Source organism: Sylvia atricapilla, chromosome 1, assembly GCF_009819655.1.
Source record: "Sylvia atricapilla isolate bSylAtr1 chromosome 1, bSylAtr1.pri, whole genome shotgun sequence".
In the NCBI taxonomy this organism is placed as follows: domain Eukaryota; kingdom Metazoa; phylum Chordata; class Aves; order Passeriformes; family Sylviidae; genus Sylvia; species Sylvia atricapilla.
The window spans coordinates 30,090,863-30,117,882 of NC_089140.1; the positions used below are offsets into that span (position 1 = coordinate 30,090,863).

A 27,020-nucleotide genomic window follows, 5' to 3' on the forward strand; every position below is an offset into this window, starting at 1 on the left:
GACACTAATAAAAAGTATGAGCTGAAATTACCGGGTTTTATGTGAGCATTTGTCCTCTAACATCCACTAAAAATAGCTAAACTGAAATTTCAATTACAAAAATTTTGCTCATAAAGAGGTGCTCAAATTGAAAATATTACATAAAGCCACTTCATATTTTCAGAGCAAGTTCTTTGCTAATATACCCACTAAAATTTTACTTTTGCAGCAAATTAAACAAAACACTAAGTAATATACTTACCCACCCACAAAGCAGAGGATATAAAATGCAAAGTAAAATATAGCGAAGGGTCCAAAAGTTACTAGAAAAAGCACAAGGCCAAGACTTCCCCATCCCCATATGGAAAGACTGGTCTGTAAACAAGAACATAGAGAAAACGAATAATTAATATTATATTCATACAACTTTGAGTCTTCAGAGCAATTCTTGTATGTCGTATAACGTTTGATACATTTTAACCAGATAAAAGTTCCACTTGATGAAAGAAAAAATTACCTTTGTTTTTAGGAGTATATGGCTATCAAGTACGACCCCCATTATATTGTGGGCCAGTTATCGAGTTTAGCTAACATTAGAGCATTTTTCTTCCAAACACTGCACCTCATCTCTCACTTCAGATAAAACTATCATACTTAAAGATGTCACTTTTTTCTTTTCTATTCTCCTTTCGTGCACTTTTCTTTCTTGAGATCCCTTCCTCCTCACCTCTACCCCCATCCCCACCCTGTGAAAAGTTCTCCTTCATTTCCTAGGAAAAGGCAGGCTTTGTGATAGAACAGGAAGAGACAATACAGTATTGTTTTAGACATCTAAACGTTATTTTCTACAACCAAAGCAATACCGTTTCTTCCCTAGATCAAAGGAGGTGCAAGACTGAAAAATTGTCCCTTTCTCCAGTCAACTCACAGGCGGGTCCACAGGTGCAACAAATAATTGCCACAAGTATACTTTTACTCTTCCACGTAAATAAAAGGGAGGGAAACTTCAGAAACTGATATCTGGGCAGTGGCAGAGAGGCAAGGGTTGTTTGAAAAGCCCATGATGAAGTTAAAGTCAGTCACAAGTGCACAAGTGGGGCTGGTGGGATCTTGGGGGTTGATGTCTGGCATAATGCAGCAGGAAAAACTCCGTCTGCACTGGCAGCCACCAGGAGTATGAAAAAAGCAGCAGGATTCCAGTTACTGTGCTAATATGGGTTGTAGTGTAAGTGCATTTATATACACCCATGTATACACACACATACTTGACCCATCCATCTATCTAGACAGACGTGTGTCTGTACTTACCTGTACACACATGCATGGTAATCCCAAAAAGCAAGGCAAGGAAAACATGACTGATCTGAGCTACAATAGCTTTTAGACCATGACAATGCTGCAATGCAGTCAACAAAGCTTATATAAATTTAATTCAATCTAGTCTCTAGTTCAATACGGAAAGCATGTTTCAGCCAAGTCTCAAGAGTGTGAAACACAAGGATGACAAGTATTTATAGGCCACCCATACTGTTCCAGCTTTAAGAGTCTCAATTTTTTTGTTTGTTTGGTTTGGTATTTTGTTGCTGTTGTTGTCTAATTTACACCTTTCCTAACAGTGATCAAATGACACCCTGATGGGAACTCAGACAACTCCGTCAACAAGTAACACTAAGAAAGTATTTAAATAAACTCGTCTTGCAGTTTGACATTTAGAAAACAAACAGAAATTGAACACCAGATTTGCAGAGAGCCCTTTCTTAGCTTTTAATACCAAGGAGCTACAAGTAATTTCCCTCAAGGAACTATTTAGATTTCATCTTTTCATTTTTAAATAGGATTTAATAGGACATAGGATTAAAAAAAAAAAAATCAACATTTTTAAAGAAAGTGTTAAAAATCCTATAGACCATGAAAAATAATATAAATTAAGATTCCTATATAAAGCAGCTTTGATTATTTTTTGAGAGCAAAATCAAAATGCAAAATCACAGATCTGAAGAGAGACTGTTTCATAGATCTAAACTGTAATAATCAGGATTATTTAAATCTTCCTAGTTAAAAGTTTAATGGAACATTGAGATGAAATTCTATTTTCTTCATAGTTGAACTTTCTCAGCAGGAGACAGAAGTTGTACTGGCTTTGTTCTTAAGTGTTTTAGGCTGGGAAAAATTAAACATACAAGTATGTAAATCAGTGTAATTAAAATGCTGCAATTAAAAAATGCACTGTAAGTTAGTTAATTCTCTTTAAGCAGAGGATTTGCTTTAATATATAATATGAACCACAAAATCCACGCAACTAAAATGCTGAATTTGCACTACTAAAATCACAACCGAGTAGATGATTTCGCTGTTTTGTTGACTCATAATAAGAAAATGCAGTAGATAATTGTGGTCTTCCAGTACATGAAGAGAGCTCACAAGAAAGACAGAGGGAAACTACTCACAAGGGCATGCAGTGATAGGACAAGGGGGAATGGCTTCAAACATAGATTAACTTTAGATTAGATATAAGGCGAGAGGGTGGTGAGGCACTGGAACAGTTTGCCCAGAGAAGCTGTGGATGCCACAACCCTGGCAGTGTTCTAGGCCAGGTTGGTTGGGGCTTGGAGCAACCTGGTCTAGCAGAAATTGTTGAATTTCAGGGGGGTTGGAATGAGATAATCTTTAAGGTCCCTTCCAACCCAAACCATTCTAGGATTCTATGATAAACTCTTTAAAATATAGAAAAGAGAGTCAAAAACAAGAAAGAAAGAAACAAGCAAACTGGTTAATGCAACAATTAACTAAACATAAGATCCCATTGCACATCTACATCTCAATATAAAAAGAAGATTCTGCATATTCAAACCCTCAGAAATACATTTTAAAACTTCTGAAGAGCATAAGCATGATAAGGAAGACATGCACACAGAAGATAGCATTTAATGATGGTCTTTTCATGTCAAAACCCCATTGTGCTTAATCATATAATTCAAAAAAGTTTAAGTTCTAAATATGGGATAAGCACTCTAAATGACTTAATTAAACTAGATGGATGTATAGTCAGAGTTGGATGAATGCATAATCAACAAAGAAAGCTCTATAACACTAATAAATAAAACAGTGACCTTTTGTCCTATGCTCCAGTTTTGCAATTCACCATATGGGTACAGAGATTCAAATCTCATTTGGTATTTTAATAGGATTTCTTAAAAATTGTACAACGTGGTACACTGCAGGAAGCACAAGAGATACTGGCCCAATTCTTGCATATTCTAAATGAGTGGTTTATAGTCTTGTAGCTTTTGAGACATTCAAAGGGATTAAATCATCAGGATGGTACCCTTTCTGCTGACTGTAAACAAAACTTTCCCTAACTCCACACTTCTTGAAGGGACTTCAGCAGCTAAACTCCTAGGGGAAAAAAAGTAAAAATTTAAAGTTCTTGATAGATAAAAATCAACTATTTTTTAACAGAATGTCCAAGCATACACAAATGTGACTATACAGCTGGTTAGTAGGAAAACGGTTCAGGCATTTAAATTCAAGCCTCACTTAGGGCTTATTTCCAAATTTATTTATAATGTTAATTTTTTTGAAGATTTACACATTTAGCAAAGATCTATTAGTCTTACTAAAGTTAGCTGAGGGTGAATGCTTATCACTCAACACAAAGAACAATCCATTCTTCTGAAGAAATGGTGTAATTGCTGCTGTTTAAGTCACACCTATCCAGACCCTTTAAAAGAAGCTGACCTGCCCTACATTGGCAGGGCAAACTTCCAAGCTGATCTGGCAGAGTGCTGTTCACTGACTTTCAAGGAATTAGGGACAGTTACCTAAAGCCTGAAGAGATACACAGGCCTTAATGCTGTGGTAGGCATGGTTGGCTATATACTGGGTACATACACATGGATAAAGGATGTTTATTCCATGTCAGTAGCTGTTCCACTTCATCAGTCTTAGCCACTTTTGCTTACCACCACTACAGATGTTCTATGTTTGTCTCACCATCATCACTTCTTAGCTTTCAAGTCTAAGATTTTACTAAGACTTCTGTATTATATTATAAGGTCATATATATAAATGGGTTAATGTAGCATTGTGGCCAAACATGGTAATTGTCCTTCCACAGCTGGAGTTGCTTCAACAAAATAAACTGTAGATGAAGTACAAGGGTGTCTACAAGCTCCAACAGTATGCTGGAGAGGCTCATCAGGTGTGAGAAGAGACAAAGGTGAATATTCATATGTGCTTGATTCAGCTTTTACAGATAACAAAACTATCACCTCAATGACACCTATTTATCGGGTTTTTTTGGTCAGGTTTTGTCCATTTTTCACACTGCATGGTTCTTCCACAGTATACAGCCAAGTACTAAAAGCAGTACATAAAGAATTTGCTTTCTTGTGCATATTTGCTTTTTCTTTCTTTGGTTTCTGCTTCCTAATCAAGGCAGCATTTTGATGGTCTAAGCAGCATGCCATTGTAGCTAGTAGTGCTGAGCTAAGACTATGTGAGTTAATATGACCATTGAGAGAGAAGTTTCTAGAAATCCACAATGTACAGCAATTATTTATTCCAGAAACAAACACAGTCATATCTTACTAAGAAGTAGCTTCAACAGATTCCTTATTTGTGAAATCCATCTGAAAATCTTTCAGACCTTTGCCCCATACCCACATTTAAGCAAGATCTTCAGTCTTGACACATCTTTCTCTAAGAAATTATTTGCCAAGGTAATGTAGGTTTGTTGCTTGGATTTAAACTAGTGCTATCAATTTTAGCCTGCAACTGGCAGTAAGGTAACACATGTGTCTGGTTTTGGGCAAAGCAAGTGTTACTCCACAAGTCCAGATGACAGGTTCTCCCCAGCCCCCTGTGTCACTGAACAGAGAACAAGTGTTTCCACTCATGCGACTCTGGTGCCACCACCCTCCTACTCCAGCGGGAAGCTCTTGTTCCAGGCACTTGTCTCTCTTCACAATTCCCACACACATTCACAGTTATTGTGGTTTCAAGTTTGCAGACACAGTTGGAGAGGAAATAAAGAACACCCATATAGGAAGGCAGGGCTCTGGAATCATCTGTTTGTCAATCTTAAAGCTGCAGAAGAAGATTATTTAAGTCTTACAGTAGCATCCACAAGACTGATACCTCCTTGGAAGATTATAATTTGTGATTATTTTCAGATTTAATGGTCACAACAGAATAATCTGAGCTCTGAAAGAACAGCAACATTTAAAAACAAAAACACGTTTCTTTACTCACAATTCTTTTACTCTTATCAATTTACATTTTTCCATTAATATTTTCTATTCATACATTTTTCAATTAATATTTTAAAAGCTTCAATAGTTGACCTGTTTCCAACAGATACTGATAAACTATTTTTTCCACTTGGATAGTTTAAATTACTAGGGTTCTTTGGGGTTTTTTTTAAATGTTTTTTTGGGTTTTATTAGGGTTGGGTTTTTTTTTTAATGCCTCATCTGGGCGCACATGAAAAAAAATTATCAGGGATTGCATTTACAGTAGATGTCAAGTTTAATTTTGTTAATTCCACACATCTGCCTTTTAATTTGACTTCCATTTTGAGTGCAAATGGAACATGTTCACATATAAACCTTTCTATAATTAAGGTGAGTGTCACTTTTGTCAAGTGATTAAAAACATTATTTTAGGTTTCAAATTACTGTCTCTTCACTAGCATGACAAGTAAAATTAGAAAGCTGTACCAACCAGAGTGCCAATTTCAGTGCAATGAAATTGCTACATTACACTACTCAGAGAAATATTTAACAATTGTGAAATAAACCATTAACAACTTTCTAGTTACATTCTCCTATCTGCCAAGTTAAAGCCATCATCTGAAATAAATGTCAGCCGAGTCTTGAGTTCTGCATATCCTGATTTCCTAACAGCACTAAAGGTCTCTTTTTAACCTCTTCCTTCTTATCCTTTTGCCCTTTTCCTTCCTTAGCCCAAAAAGGCAATGAAAAAAAAACCCACCCTAAACTCCACTCCTACTTCACACTACAGAAAAAAAACTGGGCTGAATCTACACAATAATTTACTGCAGTACTCCCAAGGAAACTCTTGGGATTTAAAAAAAAAAAAAAAAAAAAAAATTAAAGGATTTTACATAGCCTATTTTGCTTTTATTGTTCTAAGTTTAGATTCGGGATGTTTTTCCCAAAGAAAGCTTAAAATACTAAAGCATATAAATATATACTAAAAATCTTTTAAATAAACAAAGAAGGTGATGTTAATTAATGTTAAGAGTTAAGAAGTTTGGCCAATGAAGTTTCTTCTAGGTAAGTGTAGTATTCCTGCTGATCCCCCCTGGGTACAGAGGCTGGAAACTCTCTGCTGCAAGCAAGAGTCCATCTGTCTCCTCTCTACCTCACCTCCTTCTCTTCTGCTAATGCACACTCTGTATGTCAAATGGCTTAATTACTTCACAGCAGCATTAATTCAAACACAATCATGTCTAACTGTACTGAGTTTGGGTTTTACTGCTGTTCCTCACACTGCCTGAAACACCAAAGCTTTTGGGATCATTTTCCCCTACTCTCCTCCCTATGGCTATACAAGGCAGTCTAAAAGATTAGGCTCTAATGGAGAGGTGACAATTTTTCATCTGTATTCACTATTACTGCAGTTTTGACTATTCCTGAAACTCATTTTTAGAAGTGTAAACATTTAAATGAAAATACATGCTAACATTTTCTTAAAATGTGCAACATTTTGGTGTGCAACTAGAAAGATTAAAAGTTACTGTGCACATTACTGTGATTTTAGCATTTATTGAGAGAACAACAAATTCCCTTACTAAAACTCTACTTTGCAATAATCACTATACAACTTGTAATATAATTAAAAATAAAAACATTATGTTCCATATTCTGATACAACTGGGGTTTTTGAAAGAAAGAGACCAATTTTCTGGTTAAGACTTGCACTTCTATAAGAAATGGTAAATAGTTTCAGAGTCAAACTTTTTCTCAAGTGAACACAGTCAAGATTATTTTTTTCTTCCTCTCTCACACCTGGCTTTGCCACCACTGCTGATCATTACGTGAAATTAGGAAGTGAAATGTTTAATTTTAATCTGACCTTCATTCTACTACCTTTATTTCCAGTGCTAACAGCTACCTCATTTTATAGCAGAAGTATCAGCAAGGAACAGAAAGTTTCTTTCCATGTAACCTTTTCTTGAGTGGCCCAAGTATTTAACTTGCTGGGAAAAACAAACAGTCTATCTTCACAGATGCACATTCTTTCTAATAACAGGCTTGCATTAAAACCCACTCTGAATCATATTCTAGTTAAAGGATATGGAATTTTGGTCAAATTTAAAAGAAGCACTTGAGCATCTTGGATAGCAATGGGAAATAAGAGATGCAAGCCCCATTTTCCGCTACTTTCCTGAATACAAAAGTGACACACTCAAACTCATCTTTAATACAAATTCCAATGAAGTGATCCTTTTCCTTTGTAACAATCCATATTGACTTGTACCTAAACTAATTTATTTATCTGGACAGAAAGCAAGACAAAAAGATAAAAGCATTTTGGATCACCTTAGGTGATTGAAACAGGGCCAGGCTTGACAGGATTGCCTAAGGTGAGCTAAAGTAATCCCTTTATGTTGAATTCAAGCCAATGAAATAATCTAGACTGTTCTACATTCAGCCTCTGGATAAACAGATTACACCTATTTCAAGTTTTTCTGGTGACAAATAGTGGCAAAGGGAGAGAGAAAGAAACCTCCAGAATCCAGAAGCTGCAGATGAAGAAAAAAAAAAAGTGTTCTCCTATTTGGCTCAAAATAATGAATGCGCTAAGCCAGCAAACTATTATTGTGAATTTCATTTGAGACTACTAATCAAGCATCATCTTAAGCCTTTTACTTTCCTGCAGCAAGGAGTTATCTAAAAGTTCTTTTCGCCATATTTTTCTTTTTTCACTGCTAAAGAAACCTGATTCCACTGAATGAACTTCAAGAATCATGAACTTTGCTTCAAGAACAATTTTTACCACTCCCTCTCCTAATATTTATCTGTATGCATTAAGTGAGTCTCTCTCCACAAGAATGAGATCTAGTGGCCATCTCTTTATGTTTCTAATAAAAACATGCAGACAGAGCTCACAGATACCACAGAAGCAGTTGCATGGGATACATTTTAAAGTTTTCTTCATACCTAAATCTCTTCAGTTCTAAGCTGTTCTTCCACAGTAGTAGAAATTTCAACTCAGCATCCCTTCTGCCAAGCAATAAGCATCTGCCTACTCCTGGAACTTAAAGCTTCATCACACTTGCCCAACTTATACTATTATTATATCAATAATCTTTATATAACTTTTTTTCAAATACTATTTTGTACAGAGTCTTCTCTTCAAAGGCAATGCATTATTGTCTGTGTGGAAAAAGATGGGTTATAAGAGGTCTGATGAACAATAATTACTGTTCTTAAAATAAATCCATTCTTTTTTTCCATGGAGATATCACACAATTTCACAGCAGTGGCTGTGTGCAAAACACTTTGTACAATCTTGAATTGATAGACTCAGCTTAGAATAAGTACAAAAAAGGTGCACAATGATACAGTATCTGCTTTGGAAAATCTCACTGACTTCAAACAACCATCCCACAACAACAAAAAGTGAAATGAAGTGAAAATGCACAGTTTTTGCAAATACAGAAGTATCAAAGACATGAAGGTATAACAAGATAAATTATATAAAATTTGGAACATTTTGGAACTGCACACTGAAGCAGCAGTCATTGAGCTTCACTGTTTTGCTTTTTCCTAAACAACGCATTACACGAAAGGAGCAGACAACACCTTCAAATTTATACTGACAAAAATACTAGGATTTTTGTTTCTATCACTTGATGACTTGCTTGAAAGCAGCAACAAGCAAATAATAATTTTCAAGCAAATTCCTTAAAATCAGTAGTTTCTTCTAAACAGACTGATAAACCATATATTTCAATATATATCTGTAGGATGTCTAGGGTTTTTTTACTGAGACCTAAACATATTATATGTGTTTATACATATTTCACATATACATAAATATGATATGTATACACATTATATATACATTATATACACATAAAATCCAGTACTTAAGTTTATTGCAGAAAGATTTAGTCATTAACTTCTGATCAACCTTTTAGTACTCTGGTTTCCTCAGGCTATAAAATCAGTTTTGTTTAGTTCTTTAATCCACTGGTAATATTATGTTGCTATTTGCAGCAAAATTTCCAGCATTATTCCGCTAAAGTTAAGATGCAACTGCTTTGGATGCAGTGTTCCTTGAACAGTACATACCACAATCTAATAGATCTCAAATAAGCAACATTCCTCATCTTGATGTAAAAGTTACTTTAAAAATACTAAGCTAAAAACATAACTTAAGAGTATTTTTATCAAGGACTGTACTAAATATAAAGATTGACTCTACTTGCCTTATTAGGTCAGGTTACAGATCTGAAAAAACACAAGTGGAAGAAGCCAATTCACTTTATCTGTCGTAATTGCCAGGAGTCCTTCAGTAACAGACATACTCAACAACACTAAAAATTGATTTCCACTTTGTTCCTAGTGATGAAGGCTGTTGTGTCTAAACACAGTCATGCCACGTATCCTTGTAGAATTATTTTGGAAAATGAAATAATAGGGTTAAAATATCCCTATCTTTTTTATTACCCCTAAAAAAGTGTTGCTGCTGGTTTTTAATTTACGAGAAAGGAGGAGAAAATTTAATAGAAAGGAGGAGTAAGCAATAATGTAGTGTTCATAAAGGAAAACCACATTGAGTTTCTCACCTCTAATGTAAAATGTCACCTTGATTAAAGACTGTAATTGCTATCATGGAATCCAGAATAACAAAGCTTAACAGAAACCCACTGTAAATGATTTCTCAGACTGTACTGGCAGCAGAAGACCATCAGCAAGAAAGAGGTTACAACCCAGGGAGGAAGGAAAAATCTATGCCAGTCAGCATCACCTCAGTCCCTCGGAAAGTTTCGAGCAACCAAAAGATATTTACCAAGTGCCAATCACATCTGACCAACCCAGTTGCTTTCTATGGTGAGGCAAGTTATGCTGAGAGCAAGGGTGGGGCCTTAGATAACGTGCACTTTGTCTTTACCACAATATCCCACAGCTGCCTTATCACTAAATTAGTGAGGTACAGGTTGGATGAGTAGATTAAAAGGTAAGTGAAAAATGCTGGATGCAAAGACATGATCAGTGGTACAGAGTTCAGCATGTAGCCAGAGAGAACTTTCACTGATCAATATGGGACTGATGATGCCTGAACAATGTGGGTGACATGACACAGTGAGCTCTCAGTAAAAGGGTGCACAGAATCCTAAAGTGGGGTTAGCACTCATTTTACTGGAGGGTTCTGAGGTGTGTCAACAGACTGGGGAAAGGGGTTGACAGGAACCTCACCAAGTTCAATAAAAACAAGCACAGGTTTGCATCGGGGTGGACTAACCCTGGGCCACAATACAGTGTGGGGCCCACTCTGCAAAACAGCTCTGCAGAACCAGCCTCCGAGGTGGCCTCTAAGGTGTTCATGAGTCAGCAGCACACCACTGTGGCAAAGGTGGCCAACAGTATTTTACCCTCTATCAGCAGAATTGTCACTAGCAGGGGCAGCAAATTGAACCTTCCTCTCCATTTGGACATCTGTGGAGTCCTGTGTCCAGTTCTGGTCTTCCTGTTACAATACAAATCCATCTGGAAACAAATGCACAATATCCAATTCCACCAAAAAAGGATTTCCTGCTAAAATAAAATTTATCCATCCATATTATGAAGCCACACACTGGCTACACTTGCCACCAAGAAAAGGGTAGATTTAGAAAGCTCGTTGGCACTGCCAATTAACATTCTGACTCCCTTTTATGTGACTTGAGAAGTAACACAATTTTTAAAGTATTACCTCCTTCCTCCTCTCCCTGGCGCTCACCTTTATTTTCAAAATTAAACAAGGGTAGTAGTCTCTACACTCTTACCACCAAAGTAATAAAGGGCATCTACTGCTTAAACACTGGATTCTGAAGAAACAGCTACCAATATTGTATTCACTGATTTTGCTATTTTGGCAGATCTGTTTTGTTCTTTTTAGTCCAAGACTTCAATCAGTGCCAGAATCATGAAGTAGTTTCAGTTTGGACTCCTGCTTGCAATGATCACCCCTTCACTATATCTGATTTCTTGTCAAAAATATACTGATAGATACTGTAGTGCTTTTTAATCATTATCATAATTTACAGACTGGAAAATGAAATGGATATTAAAAATAGAACTCCAAAGATCAGGTATGCACCATTAAGAATATGTCAGTACACAAATAACAAGTAGAATCCCAAGCTGCAAACACAGTCCATTTTTAAGAAACTTAAAACCATTGACAGAATACCAGCACCTTCCTCTGGAGGTCGTGATGTTACTTCACTGTTTTCTTCAAAAGTTAGAATTTAGTTCTCTGAGTGGCACAGGTTTTCTCCAGTTACAAAATACAGTAACTCTGAGACAACCACTATTTCACTACAAATTCCCAGTGGTCTCTGAGAATACATCTGAACTCCTACAGGGCCAAATTTCACATGAAGCATGCTTACTGGATGAAGACAAAATAACCATGGAAACAGCTGTTATACAAAGTGACACAACCCTTTACAAAGCTAGAGTAAGCTTAAAAACTTCCTGTTCCTCTCAACTGTTTTCCTGGACAGAATATCATCCAGTTGCACAAAGTAAAGCAAGAGAAAGAGATCAGTTCAGTGTCAGCAAGTTTTTCAATAGTCCACAATATACAAAAAATTCACCACCTCTTTAATAAGCAGCTGATGCCTAACTCTTACAGAACAGACAGTGCCAACAAAAATCAGCACCATGATTTTGCTTTGAATCAGCAAAAAAAGCCCTTACTTAAGAGGGGGTGAAACTGTTTAAATATTATTGTCTTTTTCCAATGGGACAAATGTAACAGGAATGTAACAGAAACAAATAAAATCTTTTCCCTTCACGCATGTAATATCCCCCTTTTCCAATAGCTCCTGCAGTTCTTATTGCTTGTGTGCTTTACCTGCTTGCTTTCCAGAGATGTTTACTGCCCACCCCTTTGGGGAAGGCTTGCTCGCTCTGTGCATCTCTTTCACAGTCCTCTCTGCACTTTTGCCTTTTCCTGAACACCATCACTGAGAAACTGCTGTCTGCTGCCTGCACAATCCTGAGAAACTCTGCAGGTTTTATTGAGTGGTTTGCTACAGAATGCTGCTGACAGCGCTGCAGGTAAGCTTAAGCAGAGCGGAGCCTCCTACAACTTCTTCCAAGACTCTGCTCCATGACCTCTGTCCATCTGGCCTCTCAATGGAAGCAAAGAGCCTGTGGAGTGTCCTTGATGAATCTTTTAGCATCAAGTAGCCATCTTCCTCCTCACACAAAATCTGGGTCCAGAATCAGCATCTCAGGTTCACGTACTCCCTCTCCCACAGAAAAGAGAAAGCAAGTGTGAGTACCTTCAAATAACATTTACATAAATGGACGGTTCTTTGAACTTGCTGGAATACTTCAGTCTCATGCTTAAGGGCATGGAATATTTCCAACAAATTTCAATGAATTCGGAGAGCAAGGAAACCACAGAAATTGCCTCTTGCCTCTTCAAGATTATAGAGTGAAACTAATTATAAATCAAACTAATTGAGTCATTTGAATATCTAGCTCCCAGGGCATGTTTAGAGAAGATATCTAAAAGCTTCCATCATTGCCACGTGGACAAGAAAAAAAGAAACCTAACTGAAACCACCACACCTTATTTGTGATTTTTCCTGGAGGCAGAAATGCATTCAGAAGTCACAGAGTGAGTAGTGACGTTCCTTGTTTTCAAAAGTACAGGAATTATTTTGGATATTGACTCATTTTAGATCTACACAGAAGGAAATGAAGACTAACACTATGCACTTCCCTAGCACTGAACCATGCAGCTGTTGATTTGGCAACTTATCCTGTGTTCCCACCCTCATATCCCTCTACAAGACTGGTTCATCAAGGCAAAAGAATTCTTCATGCAGTTGCTATTTAGCTGCTAGACCTGAAACAAGAAGCTGTCAGACCAGCTTGTGTCTGGTGGAGGGAAGGAAAACCACTTTAGCAGCAGCCAAACTAGATCCAGCCAAGTCAAACATGAAATGGCACTCCTGGCATCTTGAATGCCTTCATGCATGGACGACATCTAAGGAAAAATACACGGCCACTCCAGTGACAGAAGCAGGAAAACAAAAATATATAAAGAAAATAATAATGAAGAGAGCAATACACAAGAGAAGCAAAGGATAAACAAAATAAGAACCACATGGACAGCAAGGTGGAAGCATTCATAGATCAACCCAGGTACACAACTCCACACAGAAACAATGCAGGTACTTTTTTAATCGCTGGAAAACAAAAAAAACCTCATTTGGCATAATGCATCAAAAATAGAGAGTAAGGGACATAAGAGTTATGGGCAATTCTTTAGAAATCTAGAGAGAAAAAATAAGACCGCAAGTATCAAGTTATATTGAGATTGTTAAAATAGAAAAAAAAAAATTTCAAACATGAAGGTACCAGTAAAATAAAGCACGATTAAGAAAAACAGTGATTTGCAACAGCCAACCATCATTAATTGGAGAATTCAATAAAAGAAAACATCCAATAAAGTAATGGAAGAGCTTAGAAACATTCATGGACATATTGTTTGCTGTTGGTCTCACTATTGCTAATTCATAATCTTCATAAGAATTTTTAAGAATCTGCAGATGGGCAACTGCCACCTGAAAGACAGAAGACCTAGCACCATTTAAAGTCCAGACCATAAAAACAACATAAAGAAATAAACATAAAATTCGTTTCAAAGTTTTAAGCACACATGCAAGTCAAGCATGAAGCACTAAAGAAGAAATGAAGTACACAGTTGTAAGACCATAAAGCAAGGTACTCATATACACAAAGTAAGGACAAATTATTTTTAACACACCTGCTGCACACTATTCAATTTAGAAAAAAATGCTGACTGTGAAGAGAAAAACTTTGGTAAATGTTAAAATTTTAAATAAAACCTTATTCTCCTAGCCTAATGTTATAAACAAATAACTTCTTCTCAAAACAATAAAAACTATATTCACATAAACCAATTTGTTCTCCACAAGAACTTTGAGATTTTACAGAAGAAACAAACAAGCATAAAAAGTAATTACCACTTCATTATATGTACCATCAAAATTACATTTGTAATTCAGGCATTAAATCCTAAGATTTAAGACTTCCATAGCATATGATTTTACTTTACAAAGTTAATAAAATTTCCACTTGCTACCACTGAGATCAAAAATACTAATTTGAGTACATAAACTATAAAAAAAAAAAGTATTTTTCTTCCAAGTATGTTAAAAGAGGTTGGATACCTCGGTCTCTAATAAGTTTCATTAAAAATAAAGGTACCTATCAGCAACAAATACACCAGGATATACTGGGGAGGGGAACGGAACAACAATCACTTGCATAGACTTTTAGAAAAAAAAAAATCACACAAATACAGATACGATTTCAAACACAAAGAGATCCTCCAGTGATTAAGGAATATATATAATTTTTACTGATCCCATTATTTTCAAGGTATCACAAAAAAATCATCACATAGGCTTCAAAAAAGTAAGCTGATACAACAGTATGAAACACGACAACCTTTGGAGAAAGCCCAGCTAAACAAAGTTTTGATTTATTATCATGGACATGGAATGTAAAGGTTTAAATGGGCCTCACACAGGAGAAGAGACTCAAGACTCAGAGATATATATCTCAGCCTGCATCAGCCATTGTTAGAACAGCAGCAGGACAACAAGCAAGGCTCCTTCAGCCCTCCGAGTCAGACAGACCCAAAACCGTTCTGACAATCAGCAAGACTTCAAAGCAATCAGTCTTTCTACAGTAACACAGGTTGGACACTGGTTTCCTAAGGCATGGACATCACCAGATTTTCAACTCATCCCTGCAGTCTGGAATGCCAAATCCTGAATAAGGGGTGACTGGGAACCCCATACACATTTGTTCCCCACTGCTTTTAGTATCACTTAAGAGGTATGTGAGAAATGATCACAAGTCTGAGGCACTGTTTCATAATCAGCTGGACACACAGCTGCTGCAAGAATTTTGCTACTCTAGATTATTTTCTAGTTGGCCTTGTATAACAGCGCTGACTGGAAGAGTGGAAATGCAGAGTGCCCTACAGGATATGTAGCAATTCCAACTTCCTGCTCAAGTTCATTCCCTTACATCACTCGAGAGAGCCTAACCTGCACTGCCTTAGAGGCACCAGAAGAAGAGCTGAGTAGTCATTCCCTAGAATTGCAAAAACATACTGATGAACAAGAATACATGATCTTACAGTAGTGACATTTCTGAAATCAAAACATTCTGACACAAACAGATTTGATTAAAATAGAACAAGGATCACCCTCTTCCTCCAAGAACCATGAGATTAAGGGAAGAACGGCAAAGAAACATCTTTTTCATCATAAAAGATGAAACAAGTAAGATTGTAACAAAAGCTCAAGTGCATTTAAGCAGTTAATACTCTTCAAAGAATGTTCCCAAACTTATGAACATTCTTGGAAAGAAAATGCGTGAAAAGCTCATCCTCCTACCCAGAACTCCAACCACAATGGGATACTGAATTAAGCATTTCAGACATCAATGGTACCTGTGAATTTTTAATTAGGCCATAGGAACCCTCACATGAACAAACATAGCGCTATTTCCACCTGTGAAACAAAGAAAAAGTTCTTGAAATTCAGTATTTTTGATTATCAAAAAAAATCCTTCCAAGTGAAGTTGAAGAAAGGACATCATATGAGCTATCTGATGCATGAAGGGATTTAATGGGATTCAAGCCAGCAGAGATGATTTTATCTCCCTCTCCTGCTGCCAACTAGTGGACTGACAAACTGGTGAGGTTCAAATGAAATTGGTCTTGTGCTCACTGTCTGAGAAAATAGGCAAAACAGCAGGACTCAAAAGATTTCAGTGTCACTGGTCAAACAGCTTGGAAACAAACTACTGTACTAACCACTATGGTCAAATTTCATATTCCATCCTAGGAAATTCCTGATTTTTCATAACATCCCACTTGAAAAAACACTAGTGAAAAATCTGTAGGACTTTTTAAATGTTTGTAAAATGTCAGTGTCAGAATACAGCAATAAATTTGGCTCACACTATTCCAACTGCAACACTGAAATCACATCCCATTCCACATATTCAATCAACAGTGCAACTTGTCCAGAAATCCACCTCCACTCACTCAGGATTTTACAGCTACTCCTGTTTCAGAGCAGTAATAATCTTTAACAGGTCCTCCCAAACTGTGACAGTGTAGGAATTGACCTCTTGTCCAAAACAAATGCCAGTTCTAAAAGGAGTCCCCTTGGCTGAACACACCTATAATCTATGCTTACTCACAGTACAAATAAACACTCATTTCACCTCAAACTTGTAAACCACAATCATGCCGTCACCATTTCAAGGTGTGATTTCACACAAATTATGTAAACAAGGGTAGAGTGCTCTTGTTTAAAACTTGTCAATATGCTTACATCATGAAATAATGCCTTGTTTTATTAATTCAGAAATCAGACATTACATGGTGTAGGCATAAGAACAAGCATCAGGCCCAAGCTGACAATGCCTTGTACTTCTTAAAGTCCTAGCTCACATAACTGCAAGTGCCAACTGCAATTGATTTTGATGTAATTCCAGCCTTGGTATTCTCATCCAAGCAATGGGGAAAATTGCAAGTGAGATTTCTAAATATTAACTCTTGCACTGTTGCAAATAACATAGATACAGTATCAATGACTTCTCTTTTCTAATAATAGCAATTCTCCCAATGCCAGCTCAAAGAAAACATGCTTTGTCATCTTTGTAAGGGTGGAGAGAAGAGACAAACATATTTAAAAGAGAGATAATTCCCTAAAGTGCAACCAGACAGAGGAAATCATCATTTGGAGCTCCTTCAGCTATCTAACCAGACAAGCTATTACTACTTTTGTTGAAGTAAGGACCTTCATGCTTTTCTTCTTCCATGCTGTTTTGGGGAACAGTCCAGACTGACATTTTAGAATTGTTGCAGAACTCTGCATTCAGTCTCAGCAGTTTAGGCCCAGCTGTACACTCAAAGAACAGTCCTGAGTGTTTAGACACTGTCTTTTACTAGTAGCCAGCAAAATATTTAAAAACAAGTACTTAGGAATATAAGATAACTGCTCTTTGCAAAAGATTAGTTTTCTTAATTTTAGCATTTCTCACATACTTTCAACTGACACTTCATAGACTATGCAGTTATTAAAAGGGCTGTAATAGGAACACAGCACAGACCAGCTGAAGGGGAAACCTCATTGACAGAAAATACTGAAGGAGAAAGAGGCTTTTTACCTCCCAAGGGCTTGCAACTAATGCTCCAGCTAGATCTCATCTAGCAAAACACTGGCACTAAAGAAAGCCCCAGCACACAAGTTTCACAAAAGGACAGGAAACCAATTTATTTCAGCACCCTGGTAAATGTCTACACATTTGAAAATGGCTCTACCAGCGGAACAAAGTTCAGACACATACAGCAACCTGCCACTGACATGTATCAAGGAACAGAAAAAGTTAATGCTACAGTATTAATCAAGCAGTTAACTGTGTTCTGCATCTTTCAGAGCTGTACTAATACATTTTACAATGTGCTACTGTTGCAGAAAGGCTAATTCACTATTATTCTAGAGCAACTAAAGCTGCTGAGTCAACCTTTATTCCTAAAAATCAAGCTAATTTGCTTGGGTTTTGCTCAGAAACAGCTCTCAATGACTAGTAGTTACCAAAATTCAACCAAAAAAAAGAAAAAGAAAAAAAAAAGTTGTTAAACATCTCTTATAAACAAAATGTATATCGTTTAATGGAAAATAAATATTGCATGTAGTTAGTGAATTATCTTGACCAGTTGCAATAAGAAGAAATACCAACATGTCAGAGCTCATTTAGTATGGCTTATTTTTAGTTGTGGGTAAGAAAAAAAGTTCTCCTACTTTGTCAAATTTCAAAAATCTTCTCAACCGTCACCAGTACTGCAACAAGGTACTCTTGCTGAGAATTAAGCTGTCAAAAATTTAGCTGCTGATAAATTCTGAAGTTCTCCCTAAGCATCTCAAAGCAGTTTAATGAACAGCTGGGGAGAAAAAAAAAAAAGGAAGCTAGTTCTCAGCTGAGATGAAGTGCCTTCTTCAGAGGTAACACAGGCTGCAAATGCAGACAGCACAGGCCATCAATCTGAAGGACACCTAAAACTACCTGTAAATTAAGTCAAAATCTACTGAAGGTTTGTTCCATCAGAATTTAAGACACTGCTGACCACCAAGAGCCAAAGCTGTAAAACACCAACTGCTTCCCTGTAGCCCGTGCAGCGCAGTTCCCATCACACCAGCAGCAAGCATGATGAAGCCAGTTGTCCAAAAAGGCAAGAGAAAGATCATTGCAACTTGTGTCTACCATGGCTTGGACAGATGAGAAAGTGCTGAGGCAGTAAGTCACACAGGAACAGGCCACAGTGGCCTGGAAAGCAGAGGAGACAGCTGATAAACAAGAAAAGGGGAACAAGTGAAAAGGCACAGAACGGCCAACACAACAGACTAGGGAAATGATCATCACAGCAGGACTCTAAAAACATCCCGACAGAATGTACTCAACATTACAGCAGAAGTAAGTTTTATGTTGAAAAATTTGGAAATGGCATTTGCCAGCTAGGTAAATAAGTGTATGTGCTTGGCACTCAATTAGCATGGGTTCTGAATGCAACTAAAATAAGACAGGCAGAAAGGGCCAAATAAAAACCACACAGAGTGTTTTTTCCTGACAGGAAGTGTGATCTTCCCCTGAAATTACTGATTACAAAGTCCTAATCCTAACTGCATTCACACAAAACTGAAATTAATCTGCTGGGGTCTGAATATACAGATACAGCCAAAGGATGTAGGAAACTGACCTTGAGAAATTCAACACTATCTTACTGCATGATAACAATACATGCAAAACCTGACCTGCCTTTACTTCATTGTTAAACATGTTTAAGAAAAAATATTTTCTATATTTTCAAGTTATAAAACTAGCACTTACAGTAGAGGAAATGGATCTAAATTCTTAATGGCTAAAAAAAAAAAGTTATTGGACACTCTGGACAATAGCAAACTTGACAAGGCCACAAATATCCAGCATCAAGAATTAGTGCAGTTTTTGCTTCTAATATCAGTTCACCATACAGTCAATCTCAATTTTCATATATAAAGAAATCACGTATCAGTAGACTTGAAACAAATTGCATATTTCTCCAAAGTGTGGTAAGGGTTCACCGGTGCAGCTGTGTGCAGTTTCCCCAGGCTGTTGCAGTTACCAAGTCACCACTGGAACACCCAGATAAGTGCACTGGGAAAGGACTCCTCAGTTCACCTTAGGTGGGTACTCCTAGAGCTGTCTGACTGCCTTAAGAACTCCCCATAACTGCTTTTGAGGAAGGCAAAGTCTGCAATTTTGTTAGACTCCCTAATTCATCCCCTTGGCAGAGCCCAAGGCTGGAATACTTTACCTTGAAGCATCTTCTCTACAAATAACTTATGTTCTAGAAGTGGGGAACATCAGAGCCCTCGCCTCCTGACACCAAGGATAAAAGTCATAACTGGTCATCACACATGAAATCACTAAGCTTTACCTCAAAAAGCCAATGGATTGTCATCCACACTGTTATTCACAGAATTTCAACAACTAAAAAAAAAATTCAGTTCCAAGATAAAGTGTCTTGGAGGGGCACTCACAGCCACCATCAAAAGGAACAAACAGTCCAGTAGGAGGCACCGACCCAGAACATTCTATGCTACCCTTAAAATACTCTAAATTACTATGGCTAACGCTTATGCATCACACTCACCAACTCGCTTTAATGCAGCTTATTAATCCTGACCAGCTACCAAAAACCTTTAATGTAAAAATAGGTCATAGATTTTTACAGGTTTAACTCATTCTGCAAATTTCACCTTCCTGAGGAAATCTGAGAGTTCATGGCTCTACAGAACTGCTTTCTTAATGCCCTAAAACTTTGAACTGATACAAATTAAAACGTGTAAGATACTGTTAAATATTATTCAGGAAAGCAATATGTTCAGGTGTTGGAAAGCAAGCCTATACCCTGCAAGACTTAATACAACACACTTTTGGATGAATAACCTGCACCGTAGAATAAAATAACAAATTATAAAACATGGGTAACATAGTCATTGTGTTGCAGAAGTATCTGCACTCAGGACACCTTGCTCATATTAAAAATAGAAAATCAATTGCTCTTCGCAGACAAAACAGAATACGGGGTAAAGTCTAATTTCCAGCAACTGGGAGAGCACTGCCAGATTCCACCTTTTAGAATGCCTTTGGACACAGCAGACATTTATAGCCCACGCTGATCCTCAAATACCTGCCTGCCTCACAGCTGAGCTGCATCGGGACAGAAATCCTCCACCAGGCAGAGGTGAACCGGGGCACGCAACTTCCAAGGATTACCTATTGACACAAACTCCTGTAAGCACAGCCGAACCGCTCGGCTTAAGCCCTCCAAGTAGAACACAAACACGGAGTCCTTACGAAGCCACCGCGGAGAAGGAGGCCAGAGGGGCCGAAGCCGGAGGGGGCGTGCGGGGCCCAGGCATCTCCCCGGGGCCGAGGCGGGTTCCCCCTCACCAGGTGCGCTCCGCTCCTCCAGACACGGGCCCGCCGCGGGGGCGCGGCCCCACGGGCCCTCTCCGGGCAGCACAGCCGGGCCGTCGGCGGAACAGGGACCGGGCCCAGCTGCCGCACGGAGCGGGCAGGCGGACTGGGCTCCGCTGGGGAGTCGGAGCGGCCCGCTCCCGCCCCTCCCTGCCGAGAGAGCAGGGAGGCTGATAAGAGGGGCCCGGCGCTGCCCTGGGCGAGCCGGCCAGCGCCTCTGCCCTCCGCGGCCGAGCGGGAAACTGAGACAACTCGGGGGCCCCGGCGGAGGGCTGAGCCGCGGCACCGAGCGCTGTCCGCTCGGGGGGACAGCGAGCCGCTCCCCGCGCTCCCGCACCTCGCCGGCAGCGCTCTTACCTCTGTTAACATTATTACCCCGCTGCGCTGCGGCGGCGCCTCGGCGGCTCTAGCCCCGCAGCATGGTGAAGTCTGGCGGCCGCGCGGAAAGCTACCCCGCACCCCGCGGGGAGGCGAGGCGAGCGCCGCCAGCCCCCGCCGCCGCCCCGCTCAGCGCCCGCCCGCCGGCCCCGGCCGCGCCGCCGCCCTCGCAGCCCGGTCCGGAGCGGCCGCCATCTTGGGACGGCTACGTGCGCCGCCGCCGCGCCCCGCCCGCCCAGCGGGGCCGCCCCTGCCGGGGCCGGCGCTCCGCTCCCCGCCCAGCGCGCTGCGCCTGCCCGCGGCACCGGCGCCGGCCCGCGGCGGGGTCCGGACACAAGGCACGGAGCTCCAAACTGCGGGTCGGGTGTTTTGCCCCATGTCCCTTGGTGTGACCTTAGAGCTCTTCGGTGTCAGGCAGCTGTGCTGCGGACGGTAATCGAAATATTTTGTTAAATTTCTGACCAAGCAGCACATCTCTCGTCCACCAGTGACGAATGCAGCGCTGCGCGTCTTTCCCTGTTGTAGATGGTAAGGAAGAGCATGTTCTGTCAGGAGCACAGGTCCGCTGAGGGGCGGCTGAGGAGGCTGGGGGTGTTCAGCCTGGAGAAAAGGAGATTCAGGGGTGACCTTATCGCTATCTACAACTCCCTGAAAGAAGGCTGTGGCCAGCTGGGGGTCGGTCTCTTCGCCCAGGCAACCAGCGACAGGGCGGGAGGACACAGTCTTAAGCTGCCCCTAAACCAGGGGAGGTTTAGGTTAGATATTAGGAAAAATTTCGTCACGCAGATTTGTTTAGGCACAGGAGTGGGCCGCTTAGGGAGGTGGTGGAGTCACTGTCCTTGGGGGTGTTTAAGGAAACGCTGGATGTGGCACCCAGTGGCATGGGCTACTGGACCATGGTGATCGGTCATTGTTTGGACTCGACGGTCTCAGGTCTTTTCCAAACTCATTGATTCTGTGAAAGAAACTTCTATAAGCCTGTTACCTACAGTATTGTTAAGTAATGGCATAAAGTATTTAAACAGAAACGCGTCCTCAGAAACAGAGCCACGTCTGCCCCAGCCCAGTGTGCCCTGGGATGATGTGCCCCCACAGCTTAGTCTTTCAATACAGGGAAAGACTCCTGCCTGAAACTTGCTCTTCCTTTAAGCACTGTTCTGTGGGCTTTTGTTTGTGTGCTTGCTTTTCCACTAGACTTTGAGTTACACAGTTAACCTTAGGTGCTTTAGGAGAGTAGAAACAAGATGGGATTTTATTTTTCCCTGCATTGCCAGTAACACAACATGCACACCAAAGAAATAGTAATGGTTTGCAGGAAAGATGGAGGAAAAGCAGTATGTGAAGAAAACCAACCTTTAATTACAATGTTTTTTTCTCCCTCAATAAAAGCAGAATCTGTTTTCTTGCAGAAATGTGAAGGGCATTAAGCAGTTCTTAAGGTTGATGGGTTTTGTAGAAGTTCAGTAATTCGCCCAGGGATTGTTAAATACATAACATTTCAAGGTTGGCCACTTCTTAGTTTTATTTGTGATATCACTGAGTTTCAGTTTTACTCATACAACTGTTTTTCCCCTTAGAGACCCAGCTGTGTCATGTGAAGCAAAAAGAGCAAACCCTTGATACTCACAATAGTTTGTCTTTTATAAATAATAAAAATCCTAATTTTTCTAAGTATCTAATACACTTTTCAGCATATTTTTTCTGACTCTATAATTTTGAATGTTTTATGTTAGCAGTACTCTTTCCCCCAATCTGATCTCTCAGGGAAAATCCAAATCTTACAGCACATACTACTTTAAAAAATAGGCTTGGCAATAATAGTGCCATGCAGAGGTCTTGCACGTGATATTTCACCACCTTGATAAATTAAAAATCGTTCAAAACCATTGAGAAATAGGAGTTGTGAAATACCAATTCCACTGTATTGCTTTTGTCTCCAAAAATTTTGTAGGGCTGATTTGGCAGATGTGTGTGTACACAGCTAGGATCCATATTTGCGGCTTTCACTGTGCTTCAAGGAAAGCAAATAATGCCCTGTGATCAGATCTGTGTTACAGGAAATCTTGAAGGTATCCATAAAATAGCAGAGTGATCAGTAAAATGTGTAATTATGAAAAAAATTTCAATACATACTTAGGTAGCTAGGAAATAGAGTCAAAATACTTAAAGCACCTGCTGCTTGACATGTCATTGAGTCAATAAATATGTCCTCTGGGCAAGGCACAGTATCATGAACTGATAAGATAAATTACCTAGTTCATAAAATGTAAGGGTTGAGCAGGAAGTAAAATTTCTCATTATATTTATTAATATATATATAAATAATAGTAATTGAACCAAGGTAATAGCCTAGAAAAAACAAACTTTCTAGGCACTGTATCTCTTTACTTTGTATATTTAGGTATAGCAGTTACAGTTTTCAAAATAATTAATATCTTTTGACAACCTTCTGCAAAGACGTACATACCCTAAGTGTGCTAGATGTAAAAGAAGATCAAATCTTACAGAAATCTCCCAGCAAGATCAAGTCACAATTAATACTTTGTGCTTGAATTTTACCCTACTTCTGCTTGGGATTTGGCAGCCCAACAGCATAACAGTCTGGGAAGCTCCTTCTGTTCTTGTACTGCTGGAATAAACCTACCAGTACTTCTGCTGAAAACTGTTCTCTGATTTTACAGCAATCAGCACAGCCTTAATAGTGTTCCAAATTGTTACTGATGCTAGAATCCATTATTCTAATTTTTGGTCGATATCATCTCAGCTTCAAAAGTGAAAAGCAGTATAATCGCAACAGTAAGGAGTGAGGCTGTGAGGAAGGACTGAACCACATAGACTTAAGGCAGAAGAAGAGGTAGCCTCATTAAGGAGAGGTGAGAAGGGGCAACAGCTTGGCATGAGGATGATATCAGAGAATTCTTGGAAAGCTGCTAGGAGGAAGAGAAAACAAACCAGCAGTTATGTTGCCAGTTCCTATTCTTATAATAAACTGAAAAAATGTGCAATTTCTTTTCCTTAGGAAGGAGGATGTTTCTAAATCAGTGTGAACAGGTCTGGAAATGAGGGTTCAACAGAGACTGAAAGAATTATCAATGGTAGGCCAGAAGCATTAGAACACTTGTTTCCCTGAGCCCATCTTCAAGTGACAATAATTCCATTAGACTTGATGAGTCATCTGTAAGAGAGTTTATCCATGTCACCCTTTTGCATTCATTATGTACAGCTCAGGACAGGCACTGCAATAAGCCAGCATACTAACAGCAGCAGGGCAGCCACGTTAGCACCACGCTCATCCAGGCAGAGCAGCACACACCTTATTTTTCATGTCACTTGCACAAGCCCACAAGCACAGTGTGAAGTACTGTGTTAGGGCAAGTATTTATATCTGCAGTCAAAGGCAAACCTGGCAGAAAGTGTTTGCACTCAGTCTTTAAAATACTCACAGAATTTTTTTTTCTCTTAGATCTAGACAAATGTTTGGTTCATCTAGAAGGAGTACCTGAAAGCTGATGGCTGCAAATACCTTCATAGTTATAAAACAACTCTGACCTGTTGCCAAACATCTTAGTGTTCTTTGCACTCAATTATAGTTTTCACTATAAGCTTAAGGCGTGGTCTGATGGTCTAGATCCACATTTTGAAATCCACTGGGGACACTGGGAGCCATGGGGGGCTGTGTACTGAAATGATGGATGAATGGAGCATTAAAATGTGAAATGGAGCAGGAGGAGACAGAGATAGCATCATCAGGCTCTACATCCAGAAGTTTATAAAGATTTAGTAAAGCAAAGCATAAGAAGTGCACTAAGTTAATAGACAAAAATATAGTCATGAGGAGGAGGACACAGCACACACAGAAGCAGGGGCATAAGCAGGATTTAGCCATAAAACAGCAACTGTGCCAACTTGCAGCGAAGCACAAAGGAGTGCAAATTATTTTCCAGCCCTGAAAGGAGGGCAGTTCCACAACCTAAATAACTGTTAGCTCACCAACTTATGAAAAAATCAAATTGGTGACCTAATTGCCATCATGATAACCTCTGAAAGAGCAGTAGCCTGCATTTGGAGAGCAAAAGGATATGTTCTTGTGGTCAGTACAAGAAAACAAATGAAGACTAAGGAAAGGGGAAACTACAAGGCAGGGTTGGGGGAGGGACGGACTGAAACAGCAACAGACTGCTTTTGCTTTACGAAGCAGTTTCATGGAAGTGGCTACAAGACTGTTTCTAGCATCAGCAAGCCTGAACTTCTGTACTTTTCTTTACAATCTAGAAATACGTTTTACAAAATTATTTCTTAATGCTGTAATTAGTTCTGATTTTCCATAATAATTTATGCAAACCAAAGTTTGGCTTCTGTTCTCTTGTTTAAGTTGCTTGAAGCAGGCTGGCAGTATGGTTAGATTTTGCATAGGATTGTTCAGTTTGGGATTCACTCTTTTTGTTGCAGGAGAAGGTGAGGTGGAGAAGATCTGAAGAATTTGTAGTCATTAAATATTTCAAGTGTTGAGTCTTAACTGTTTAAGAGCAATTCTCTGTGATTGCATTCCATTCCATTTCAAACAAGGTCACATGACCTCAAAAGTCTACATAGCACTGTGATTGAAAGGGGAACTCAAAGTATCTTTCATGTGTGAAATTTGAATATTTCGTTATTTCAGGATTTTGCCAATTCTAAGCTCTTTGGTCTGAGTGGCCTGATCAGAAGGTTTGTTTCTGGTCAGGATCACAACTGTATAACTTCCAATTAAATATCTCGTTCACTTAAAGCTTTTTCATCATTTGCCTGAGATGCAGCACAGACAGAAGATGCAAGTGTGTATGAGAAAGGACTACTCGAAGCAATATGATGTGGATGTTGGGTATTATATAAATAATTACTGAAGAACCATCAGCTTTAATTCCTGCTTCATCCTTTGCAATAAGGATGCAATATCTCCCCAATGTTCATGCTCTCAGAATTGTTTACGGGAGGCTGAAATTTCTTTTAAAGCTTTTGCCAACTTACATCTTTGCTATAGTGAACATTTTGTATTCAAACAGCTGTCTGCAGCTAGACATGCTAGACAGACACTGTTTGCCTTAGGAGCTTAATCCTGGTTGTCTAAGTAAGTATTGGAATAAAGATAAGCTATATTTTTTATACAAAGAGAACTTTCAAAATTATTGTCTTTTTCAGAAGTCTATCACAACTAGAGTCATATCAGAATTGTAACATAGATGTTAGTCATCAGCTGCTTTGCTTCTACCTGGGGATTTTCTGTGAAAATACTGCACACAAACAGAAGGCTTCCTATGCTATTTTTACACTGATGATACAAAGGCGAGCAAGGTAGAATGCAACAAACTGTTTAGAAAAGTCACCTTAATTCTTAAAATTCCTTTGGAAACAACCAGGGCAGTTCTTTATCTGAATTATACAGTAATTTGTAGATAAAACAGTTTAATGGAATTTTTATTCTGTGTTATGGTAAATGATCCCACTCCTTTCAAGTGTCATGAAAGCGTATTTTTGATTTCAAGATATTTCTACTGCTCTTCAGACTATTTGCTGTTACCCAAGCTTGACCTGGTATCAACAACTACCCATTGTAAAAGGGTTTGGATGGCTTCTCTTCTGAGAGCTGAACCCCTGAATGTATCTGGCAGGTAGATCAGCCTATGTGAAGGGCCCATGGGGCTAAAAAGTATCAAAAGGATACTTCAAAAGGATACTTTTGGTATTCTCTCGAGCATACATATGTGCAATTTTAGAATGTACTGCAAACAATTTGTGTACATGGGTTTTAGTTTTGTTTGGTGATGGTGTTGCAGTGGACTCAGTTTACTT

The 27,020-nt window shown here is 39.1% G+C and overlaps 1 protein-coding gene across 7 annotated transcripts in view; it reads right to left on the minus strand.

The window, feature by feature from the left end:
* Positions 1 to 21,376, minus strand: part of SNX13 (sorting nexin 13) — a 64,752-nt gene extending 43,376 nt beyond the window's left edge. For 2 of the 7 annotated variants that reach the window (XM_066318365.1, XM_066318376.1), the window contains exons 1-2: positions 21,171 to 21,375; positions 242 to 354 (exon numbers count right to left, since the gene is read on the minus strand). In XM_066318365.1, the coding sequence (XP_066174462.1) occupies positions 242 to 354; positions 21,171 to 21,182 (125 nt within the window). In that variant the 5' untranslated portion in view covers positions 21,183 to 21,375. Of the gene's footprint in view, positions 1 to 241; positions 355 to 21,170 lie in introns of all 7 variants that reach the window. The other 5 variants (XM_066318386.1, XM_066318346.1, XR_010743509.1 and 2 more) reach the window with 4 other exon arrangements.
* Positions 21,377 to 27,020: the final 5,644 nt, after the last annotated feature.